Source organism: Olea europaea, unplaced genomic scaffold (genome assembly GCF_002742605.1).
Source record: "Olea europaea var. sylvestris unplaced genomic scaffold, O_europaea_v1 scaffold1955, whole genome shotgun sequence".
NCBI classification, from domain to species: Eukaryota; Viridiplantae; Streptophyta; class Magnoliopsida; order Lamiales; family Oleaceae; genus Olea; species Olea europaea.
This window is the reverse complement of record NW_019237393.1, coordinates 220,145-232,217: the sequence shown is the minus strand read 5'-3', so window position 1 is coordinate 232,217 and position 12,073 is coordinate 220,145. Positions and strand designations below refer to the sequence as shown.

Below are 12,073 nucleotides of genomic sequence, written 5' to 3'. Positions count from 1 at the left end.
TAGTTGTATATGTTGCAGTTTGCTTTTTCAAATTTTATTTCATGTATAATTCTATGCATACACCTCATGGTGTACACAATGAATTACACCATCCTCACATGAAGGGAGGTTCACGAATATTTTATTGTATGTGAGGTCCCCTCCATGTGAGATGGGTGTAATGCTGTGTATACTCCATTATCTACACATAGTATTGTCCTTGTTTTATTTTTAATTGATCAAGAGACATGATTTTTTTTTTTGGGATTTAATGATTCGATTTACATTAATATTTTTAAGGTGATTGAAGGTTTTACACTTCAAGACATTCCATTTAGAAAACTAATGTAGTAAAAATATTCCAAAATTATTTCTTTGAATATTTTCTTAAAAAGTAAAAATTTCGTGCCCCTCGTGGCTCCAATAAAAAAGAATAATTACATTACCACCACAAATTTTGTTACTTACACCAAGAATTTTAAATATTTTTTTTATTTACTTAAATAGTCTTAACTAAAATTACATAAATGGGTTTTAAAAAAATTAGTATTATTCCACCACAATTATACATGGAATCTTCCTTCTCTACAAAACCAAAGGCCTGAATGACTATGAACGTAGGAGAGACCCTTAAGCAGCATATGATGGAAAATGTTGTTTGAAATCAATTAACGACGTATAGAATGAAGATAGAATCGAGAAGCCAAAGTATTGGACCGTATGGTCGCATGGGCCAACATGCCATGCGACCGTATGACGCATAACAGGGGCTAAAGGCCTCGATCTTTCATGACCTATGCAACTGCATAGAAGGAACATTTAGCTGTTGAGGGCGGTTTTAATTTAAATTTTGGTGGCTTTTCACTTCCTTTTGGCACCATTTCGTGTAACAATGTTTCATGGCTATAAATAAGAGTTTGATGATCATCATAAACAAATTGAAATCATATTGCAGCGTATGAATTATATTAACTTTATTCTTTGGGAAAGAGAATTCATTTCTTCTTCCATAGTCATACATCTCATATGTGTTCTTTAAGTTCGGATAGAAAAATATTTGTGCTTTGGTATTTTTCTACAACAAGGCTTGATTAATCATACAAATTATTTTTCGCGAGACCCTTTAAGCGCCGAAATCATATTCGAGAAGGGCAAATATTATTTGAGGACAGCGAGATTAATTTCATGTTTGAGCCTTCATATTTTGTTTTGATCTCTACTCATTTCATCTTCTCGATATTTTGTTTCTCGATTTTTTTCTCCAAACCCCAGTGGTGAAAATTTTCCAACAATCTCAAACAATATTTCGTGATGAAGGACAAAACCACTTCGGCGATGATCAAGCTAATGGATCAAGATCTTGTTCATGTGGACTATTTGATAGGATAAACTTCACGAGATGGTTAGAATTATAAAAGGACATGAATCTAGATTCTTGTATTCGGATTCGGTAAATTATCATTTCACATTCTTCAAATTCGGTAAGTCGAAATTGTGTTTCGATTTCACGTATAAATGGGATTCACGTTCTTGAAAATTATAATGTGCAAACCATATGCTTGACATTTTGGAGATTTATGCAAGCACATAAATCTGTAAATTTATAATTGGTTTTGTGCACTCATAATTATGGCATATACTATATTTTATGTTCCAAGTAATTTTTTGCCTATTGCATGTGGAATTTCGCTCTTATTGCATTGCCATATTTTAGTGATTCTTCGTCTTGAAGTTTGTGTAAGCATTCTAAATTTGAAAGATTATGATCTGTTCCAAACGGTGTGCATATTTTATATACTGAAAATGTTCATGTTTGAAAAGAGAAAAATAAAATGACTAATTGCCAGATTATTTTCTGTGATTCAACCAAGGTGTTAGTAGAATTTTAAATTTAAATTTCACTCATATCGATGGTATATATGTTGCGTCTGCCGAAAATGTATCACAAAAGTTGACAGTTTAATTTGCCAGTTTATTTGCTGAAATTTTTTAATCTAAAGGCCTGTATTAAAAGTTATGGATTAATATTTCCTTTGGAATAAAGTAAGTCAAAATCATGATAGATTTGCAATTGAATAGACAATTGTGTCGATTTAATTGTATTTGAAATGGTATGAAAACATGCTGCATATACGTACTTACACGTACCTATATTTAGAGATGATGAGCACTATTAATTGATATTCTAGATATGATAACACTCAATTAATTTGATGAAAATAAGTGAGATGATGACAAAATGTGCTTTTTTCATAATTTGGTAATGGAAAATTATGCAAAATATTATGAGATATTCTAGATGAAAGTATGTGATTTTCCTAAGTAAGATTTATTTCATGAATATTACTTCACGTGGAAAGATGGATCTAGATAATCAATAAATTATTGATTCATTTTGAACAAGTGCATGTTTTGGTGATCATCCATATGGTTTAATGGTTAAAGTTTTGGTGTGCATATCATATTATTATGGAAATAATGGTATGTTAGATTTATGTAAAAGAAAGCACTGGAACTTTCATAACCATTCTCTATATTGGAATAAAACAATGGCATGCATGAGATTACACATGAAAAGAATAATTAAGTATTCTCCAAATTGAATTTATTAAAATGCAGCAGATTCGAGATTTGAAATAACGTAAAACTTTGATTGCTATTTGTCTTGGAAGTGCTTGGTGCAGGTTCGGCCATTGCTTGTGGTAGTAGCAACTCATATTGTGATAATGAGATTGCAATATCAATTGTAATATGGAAGGGTTGAGACTTCACAAGACTGTGATATTTCCATAGATGGAATAAATTTATGCTATGGATCTATAAAGGATTGGAACAAGCATTTGATTGTTATTCCTTTTATTACTTTGAAAGTGATTAACTCAACGAAATTAAGTGAAATGATTTATGCAAAATTATAATTGCATGGAAGCATGACAAAATGTGATTTTGTCCAAAAGGTGAATATGTATCTTAAGATTTGACATGGTATAATATTATCTTATGTTTGGAGAAGTAGTAATCTTTGTAAATCAAAATGTTAATCGTTCTTCATTAATTGTTTTGGACTTCAATCGTGGAAACAATTGAGTTAGTTTATGCTTGGAAAAACATTGCTAGTCTATAAGATGACCTTGATCAAATTATATGTGTGATCAAAAAATTAAATACGTTGTTAATTATCAAAGTGATAAGTGAATGAACTATGAAAGAGTTGATGAACTCTAAGTTCGAGTATAATCCCAAATGTGGGGGTTAACATATTGATGAACTCTATGTTCAAATATAACCCGAAATGTGGGGGTTAAAATTAAATGTTTGTGAACTTACATGAAAAGTTCAAAGACTTGTGTATACAACATTTCTAGATTGCATATGCATTCCTAATTAAGGAATTGTGGGGGCAACTTATATTAAAAAGTTACTAATGTTGACCTAATGGTTGACTTCTCGTTTTGATTATCACAAACAAATTGTGTTTAATTCTAACAAATCGGATTTAAGTGTTGATAGTGTTTATCACGAAACTAACAAAGAATGAAGACAGAATAATCAAAATCAAGAACTACGCACATTGACAAACTTTTTAGAGCCTAACGATCAAATTGACTAGCGTGGAAATAGAAATCGAGCCTTTGCATCAAAATCACATTGAAAGAAGGGGTAAAAGACTTTTGCTATAGATGCATTCTTGTACTCAAATGTAAACGCTTTAATATTTTGCATCGATTATAGTTCAAACAATTTTTATGCATGAGACTCTTTCACGACAAACAATACTTGCATAAAAATTATTTTCAAAAGATAAGTATCCCGTTCTTCAAGGTCCTATTGAAAATACTAGTAAAAGTGAAGATACAAATAGAAAAGCTAAAAACATTCATAGTTGGAGAGGTCGTGACAATTCTAGTTACAGTAATGTCGATCATTTATTCGGCATCAAAGACATTCGGAATTTCATCTCTGATGATACTTTTTAGTTAGAGATAGTAATGGAGACAGTTATTCTATCTATATTTACAAATAAGTATCCCGTTCTTCAAAATTATATTTACAAAATACTTATCTATACAATAAATGAGAAAATACTTAAAGTATTTGCTTGATAATTTCATCACGAAGGAGAAAGTCCGGAGGGGCATCGTTCTGCCCATCCAAACGTCCGGATGGGGTTGTTCAGATGTCCGGATGAACCCCCCAACAGTTTTTTCAGTGACCATTTCTCAAAGGCTACTTACCTATCCAGACCCCAAGTGAACGTTTGGATCACTTGTCCGGATTAACATATTTTTTACCTTTTGGTGGCTATAAATACCCACTTTCTACCACAATCATTACAATAATTCTAGAGCATTAAAGTAAAGCATTTATTGATCATTTCTACCGTAGTGTTCAATTCTTAAAAGATCAAATCATTCAAGTTTTGAAAAACTTTTTGAGTGATCAAAAATTTGTAAAAATCATATATCTCAAAAAGGTTTTTCTTATACAACACTTGAGCTATACTTTTTGTGAATTATTGAAGTGTTGTACTTACTTCTCTTTTGATTCTTAATTAAGTTCATATCATTAATGAAGAGAAGGTCTTAATTGTAATTTCATTTTTGTTTTTGGATTGTGGGTCCGTTGAGGTCTCAAAAAGCTCAGAGGTGTATAAGGATCGATGCTTCTTGATTGTAAGTCACCAGAAGCATTGTAAGAAGGTTGGATTGCACCATAAGTCAACCAATATAGTGAAAAAGGCCTTACTCATGACGGAAAGCTTGGTAATGAGGGACGTAAATTATTGCATTGGATCGAACCTCCATATCACATCATTTGACTTCTCTTCCCTTTTAATTATCTTTGCTTTTATTTATTACTTGAGGTTTCATCTTAGTCTTTGCTCTTTTTCACATTTATGAATATTTGCCCCATTAATGTTTGGATAAAAATCCTTTCCGACATCATCCCATTCCGAGGAGTCATAGAAATACCCGGCAGCTCCCCTAGGGGTCCCTTATCTAAGATCCCTGGGGAAGAGGATCAATTTGGCCCTTGCGAACTAATCCATATGCTCCCATTTTTAATAAGATTCCGGCAATTAATTGCTACATCTAAGTGAGTATTAGTTGTATACTTAGAATTAATTTTCTAAAAAATTGCTATAATCAATTCACCTCCCTCTTGGTTAGCTAGTCTTGGACCTTCAAGTAATACCTTCTAATCATAGAAAAATATTTATAAAGAAGAAAATGTAGAAAATCCTTTACAAGGATAAAATACACTAAGCCTAAGTGGATGAAACGGGTGAAAGCCGATCATGGCACTTGCAAAACCAATAGAAATATTTAAAGAATATTTAGAAATTGAAGATCATTGAAATAATTCAATGATGAGAATCGAATATCCATATATGAATCCACTAGTCAAAGTGATTGATTAGTGTAATGATTTGATAGAAATCCTTCAATCATGTTTGGAAATGTATAAAGCTTTAAATAAAGCTAATGAGAAGCATGTAACTTCATAAGAGAATTTCTTGGTAGTAACAAGTTAGATTTATCAAATAAATTGTGGGGGTAACTTATATTAAAAAGTTACTAATACCTTCTAATCACAGAAATTATTAAAGATGGAATAATTTTTGCAGAGAATTTAGCAGATACTTTAAACTAAAACCTCTAAGTAGAGATTTTGAGGCGTCTACTTCGAGTAGGATGGAGTTGAAACTCTTAAAATACAAAGGTCCATCAATGACAACAACCCTACCATCATTACTCAATAGGTAATCCATAGGTTCAAAGGTTTACAACAAATCAATCGATATGTGGATAGTTGCAGTATCATAAAAATCAACGATAATTCTATCCTAATTAATAATGTTGGTTGTTACCGAACTGAAGGTTAAGCTTTAAGCTTTTAAAGATGTTCAGTGCTAAAACACAAGTATCTTTAATAGTAACAAAGATATTGGAAGAACTTTACCTAGACGAACTTCAAGATGGTGTCGCCTCAATATAGAGTTGGAGTTTCTCTCTTAAAATTTTACTAAAAAGGATAGGCGCAAGGCCGTATTATCGCTAAGCGAGTTTGAGGAACTTGAGAAAATGTAATACTTATGTGCGTGTCCTTACCAATGTTATCACTTGGAACAATTGGTTCAAAGCTTCACGCTATCTTTTGATTTTGACTTTACTTTGTTTGGATTACACTATAGTTAGATTCAAATCGAAAGATATTTAATCCTATACGCATAAGTATTGTATACCTTGAATATGAGAGTTTATTGAATTTTGAACAAGTGGGGGATTGATGGAAAATGTTATTCGGAATCAATAAACGACGTATGGAATGAAGACGGAATTAAGAAGTCAAGGTATTGGACCATGCGGTCACAATGTTTCTTGGCTATAAATAGGAGTTTGATGATGATCACATACATATTGAAATCATATTGCAACATATGAATTATATTAATTTCATTCCACAAGAAAGAAAAATCCTCTCTTCTTCCATATTTATACGTTCCCTATGTGTTCTTCAAGTTCGGGTAGAAAAGTATTTCTACTTTTGTTTTTTGCTACAACAAGGCTTGATTAATCTTACAAATAATTTGCCATGAGACCTTTTAAGCACCGAAATCATATTCAAGAGGGGGCAAATATCGTTTGAGGACAACGAGATTAATTTCGTGTTTGAGCCTTCATATTTTGTTTTGAACTCTACTCATTTCATATTCTTGATATTTTGTTTCTCAGCTTCTCCAAACCTCGGTGGTGAAAATTTCCCAACAGAATATAATTGTAACGTGTAACATGATATTCTAAAATTTTTCCTCCATTCTTTTTTATCAGATCGACGAGAGATCCATCGTATGAGCATTCAAGGAGAAGATTCCGGGCTTGTCTATTGTTTTCAATACCTACATCTTCTTTAATGAAGTGCAATAATAATTGTCGGGCTTCATAGCAGTCGCGAAATGGGAAAGATAGAATCAAACTTTGACGTCAAATATAAGGTAACATACATACTTGAATCAAGAATGTAGCCTTTACTCCAGTGGTGTACCATGACTTCGTACAAAATTTCTTAAATGAGAAGACAGAATCCGAAGTAAAATAGAAGAAAAAATAGGGCTTAGGACGAACTTTATTTTATTTTTTAAAATGAAGAAATTGAAGCAAAACAGTAAGGGTGTGTTTAATTACATTTATTCTTTATGAAAAATATCAGTTTTCCACCCAAATTCTTACTTAGACTGTTTAATTGCTATTTTTTTCCATGGAAAATATTTTCCAACTTTTGAAAATATGTCTAATTTTCCTTCTTTTTATGGAAAACATTTTCCTTGGGTGGAGGTGGTTTTTATTTTCCACAAAAGATGAAAAATATTTTCTTTTTTAGGTAATATTTTTCATGCAAATCAAACACACTCTAAGAGAAAGTAGTAGGTGAATGTCCCTAAGAGACTAGTCACAAGTCATAGAGCTCAATTGGAGAGCAAAAATAGTGTTGCAACAAAATGTAGTCGTTTACCTTACTAAAGCAATTTTCTGTAGGTTTCTTTAGGGATGGCAATCTGGCTCCTCAGCTTGAGCCGTCCATGGCTTAGCTTCAAAAAAGCTCAAGCCCGCCCAACTCAAAGCTCAGGAAAATTGAGCCAAGGCTCGAGCCGAGCCCCATTTTAGCGTGCCGGGCAAAGCTCGAGCCGACCCGTGTGGCTCGTCAGCTCAAGCTCATGAGCCTATATTTTAAAAAAATACAAAAAAATAAAATTTAAAAGGCAGCATGCTATTGCCTATTTTAGGCAAATGCTACTGCCTATTTTGGGCAGCAGGTTGTTGTCTTTTTTATTAATTAAAAAAAAAAAAAAAAGAACACCAAAAATCAAGCTTGCCTAGCTCGGCCCTGCTCTGCTCGGAAAGGTTTGAGTCGAAAGTTTGGGTCAAACCTAATTTTTTTGGCCAAACTGGGCTCGGGCTCGGAAAAAAGCTTGATCACTTTATCCGAGTCAAGCCAAATCCTTAAATTTTCAGTTCGACTCGTTGACATCCCTTAATTCTATTTATCTATGTAATTGTGTTCATACTTTTGATGTTTTATAATTAAATATTGAGATGATGAGCACACCATTTTTTTTTAATTATTATTGGAATAGAAGTATAGTTGTAAATTTGTTGTGGTGTATTTATTGAAATATATTTTAATTGTGATGTGATTATAATGTGGTGTAGTAATTAAATTTTGTAGTGGTAATATAATTACCCATTAAAAAACTCTTCTAGGAATATAACGTACACAAAAATTTGAATTTCCAAATAATTTATAGTCCACGAACACTACAAAATTACCTCTGCATAAAATTCAAAATTTCATTCTACTCAGTAAAGGAAACAAAAATTTTAAGTTGAGTTATGGTACAAGTACAAAAAAGTTTGACAGAATTTTTACAAAAGAACACTTGCAATTTTTCATTGATTTCTTACACAATAATTGCATAAAATGCATCATACAAGTGCTGCCAACATTGCACAGGAACAACGCCAAAAAGCACATTCTGTTGCAGTACATGGTATAGGCCATGGAGCTTGGGTTTGCTACAAGCTAAAGCCACGTATTGAGGCGTCCGGCATCCGGTTCATGGCACTTATCTTGGCTGCCGCCGGTTTCAATGAGAAGAAAGTAGAAGAGGTTCTTACTTGTATGAATACACGATGCCGTCGTTGGACTTTTGGCCTTTGTTCCTGCGAATGAAAAAGTTTTTAGTTTTTACCTATCGGACATAGTGGTGGCGGATTGATCGTGGGCATGGAGAAGTACCTGGAGAAGATTGCAATGGCCGTGTTTTAATCATGCCAGACTCAAAAAACAGGCGCTCCTATGTTTTAGAACAGGTAACATTTAAGAACACCCAAAGAATAAAAACGAAAAATTATACTGCCCAGTCTCAAAACTTAACGCATTAAAGAGAAATAAATTCATTTATTTAAAATTTAGTCCTTGTTCAACGTCAATTAAAATTAAATTTTTAGCAGCATTTGATAGTTTAAAATTGGGGAGAGTGTATTAAAATATTAGGCAAATGACAATCAATTAATTCCCATTGCACATCCTGTGACCTACATTTATCCATTTCAAATTTGCTCGACTTGGAAGAATGAATGATCGTTTTAGGTGTAAATGTTAATACTTTAGGGCTAATTCATTGATCGAAATAAAAATTGCTTGATGAGGTGGTAGCCAAAAAGTCAAGAGTCAAATACTAGGCTTTCATCGTAGAACATGTTTAGCTGTACTTAAAAATTTCTTATTGTAAAAAAAAATACAATTACGAACATAACTAAACATAAACTATAGTCATTTAATTTTAAGCATAATATTATTTCACGGGATCATACACGAGGGGATCTTTTGGAGAAGCCAGGGCCATTGTTCATAGAAGATTTGCTCAAGGCAATGAAAAAATTGGATCCGTGCCTCGGGTTTTAATATTGGCGACTGAAGACAAAACAATAACGGCAGACTTCCAACGGTGGATGATCGAAAACAATCTGGTTAAGGAGGTGAAGGAGATAAAAGGTTCAAGTGATATTATGATCATTCATGCCACCATGTTCTTGTTTTGTTGTTTTTGCACAATGACAGATGATTTGGAACAGTATTTTTTGGCAATAAATTTATAGATTTCGAACAATCACGGCTATCGAGTTGGAGTACGGTAGAGACGCACAATGCTACTAATCTTGGACCACTAGAAATCGAGCGTTTAACTCTCTTTTTTTCGTCACCGTCTTGTGAAGACTTTTGAATAGGATCAAGTAATTTCATCTGCTTAAGATATAGTATTTTACACTCGAATTGAGTGCTTGGTTACGGTTGATGGGCTATCTTAATAGTTAGACACTAATAATTCTTTTTCAATATTGTTGGTGTTTCAACCTTAAACCATGAACCTTCTTTCCAAATGACTGAAAATGACTTAAATATAAGATTTCTAAAAACCTTGAATGAGGTTGGACAGCAAGTCCATAAAGTCAAATCGGCCACAGCTCACCGTCATCGACATATATAGGGGCCGTTTGAACCTTATTATTTGTAGATTATAATGCGATGAATAGTGTTTTTTTAAAAAAATGAGTGGTTAAAAAGTTTTTGATTTACGTGTAATATTATTTTATTGAAGATTGTGTGGTTAAAAGTAGGTGAGAGAAAAATTTAATTTAATATAATGAGAAATAATGGAGCTCAAACGGGGGAATAATCTTACCTGGTTTTGCGTACACTCGTTCAATCTTATCTAACCGAAAATGTTCCCTAATGATACCAACATCCCCCAACCACCAAGGGGATGAGTGGCATCTCTGACTTCAAAATCGTATCTCTCACCAACTGGAAGAAAGTAATGATTACCTTAACAGCAGTCAATCATAACCTAAACCATAGGATTACTAACTAGGTGAAATGATACCTGACTCGCCAAACTTAATAATCAATGAAAGCCCTTCAAGGAGGATGATGGCACACTGGGTGGAACAGATTGTTCATGCCGATAAATAGGGCCAATGGTCCTCTACATAAAACCGAGCTAAACAATCTCTACACTACCAAAAAACTTTCAATAAGAATTTCTTTTCCAGCAATTACTCTACTTAACTTTTCAATAAGTTGATCTAAAATTGCCAATTCAATTTCAGTCATCAACAAAAATACAAAAAAAAAACAAAACAAAATCATTTTAAAAAAGTTGAAACTATGGTCAAAGAATGTCGCCAAAATCAAAATGTGTCAAGCTGCCTCATGTCCGAGCACCATAGGTCCAACCTAGTGAATCATAATGGGCTCTGTAGTGGTTGGCAAGCCTTCCAATATTGGGATTGCTGCGTCAAAAAAATTCAACAACTTCCATCGCTAATAGAATAATAATAATTTGGATGAATTTTATTTTATTTATTTATTATTATTATTATTTTTTTTATCTTCTCTTGCATTCTCTTTCTCTTGAATTAATTAGAGTTCTAATTGAATTGGAGTAACTATTTACATGTTTTTGAACGTGTCTATGCTATATTTTTATGGAACATGATTTAAGGAATTATTAGAGAAAAAATATTCTAATTCTAAAATCATTCTAATGTATTTTTTATTTTTATTTTTTCTTTTGTGGGTTGTATAAAGAGTAAAATTGGTGAGCATAGGAAATCTTAAGAGATTGTTGTTACAACGTTTGAATGAGTAACATTTTATAATTTTACAATTTTTTTGAAATAGTCAAAATTTTAACCGTCTATAATTTTTCTTTTTAATTATATTTTTGTGTCTACTATTTCTTCAAACAAAAATCATGGGAGCATATAATGAGAATTGGTCCCAATTCCCGACAAGCACAACCAGTGTTAGGTCATTGATTTTTTTCGAGCAAAAGAAAAAAAAGGTGAGTGTGAAATACACGTGTAAAAATTTGATGAAAAAAAAAAATCAATTTTGGCTGATTACAAGTATTGATATCTTGATTCAGACTGGCCAAGTCAAGGCTTTGTAAGGGAAACTAACCCCTAGTTCCTATATGAACGATGAGAATTGGAAAAAAAATAAAAAATAAAAAATCATCCTTGCAAATATTTATAAATATCTACTACAAAGGAATTTTGGAGAAATTCCTAAATAGTTATATTAAACAAAGAGTCTTTCAAAACTGTTTTACTTAGGAAACTATTTCGTTCGATGGAACGGGTATATTACGAAAGTCACAGACTAAATTAGGGGCTATTAGAGTGAAAATTAATGACGAGGATAAAGAGTTAATACTCATTCGGCTCCTTCCATCTTCTTGTGAACACATCAAACCTATTTTGATGTATGGGAAAGAAACTATGAATTTTGCGAAAGTTACAATTAAATTAATCTAAAATAAAGAAGATTGGATGGAAGTAATATTTCATTTGAAAACTTGTCGCTTATTGTTGAAAAGCTAGAAAAGAATAACTTCATAAAAAAGACTAATTTTTATGAAACTATTGACAATCTAGTCAAGTGAGAAAGAATTGTTCGAAAGATGGAGTAGACTTATTAACTGCTCTTAGTCAGATAATGTGTATCTCTTTATCTGAGACGATGA

At 32.4% G+C, this 12,073-nt stretch overlaps 1 protein-coding gene across 1 annotated transcript; it reads left to right on the top strand.

The window, feature by feature from the left end:
• Positions 1-8,460: 8,460 nt before the first annotated feature.
• LOC111379230 lies at positions 8,461-8,924 on the top strand. Its single transcript, XM_023002571.1, has 2 exons — positions 8,461-8,649; positions 8,745-8,924. The coding sequence occupies exons 1-2, from the start codon at positions 8,461-8,463 to the stop codon at positions 8,922-8,924; spliced, it is 369 nt and encodes a 122-aa protein (XP_022858339.1).
• Positions 8,925-12,073: the final 3,149 nt, after the last annotated feature.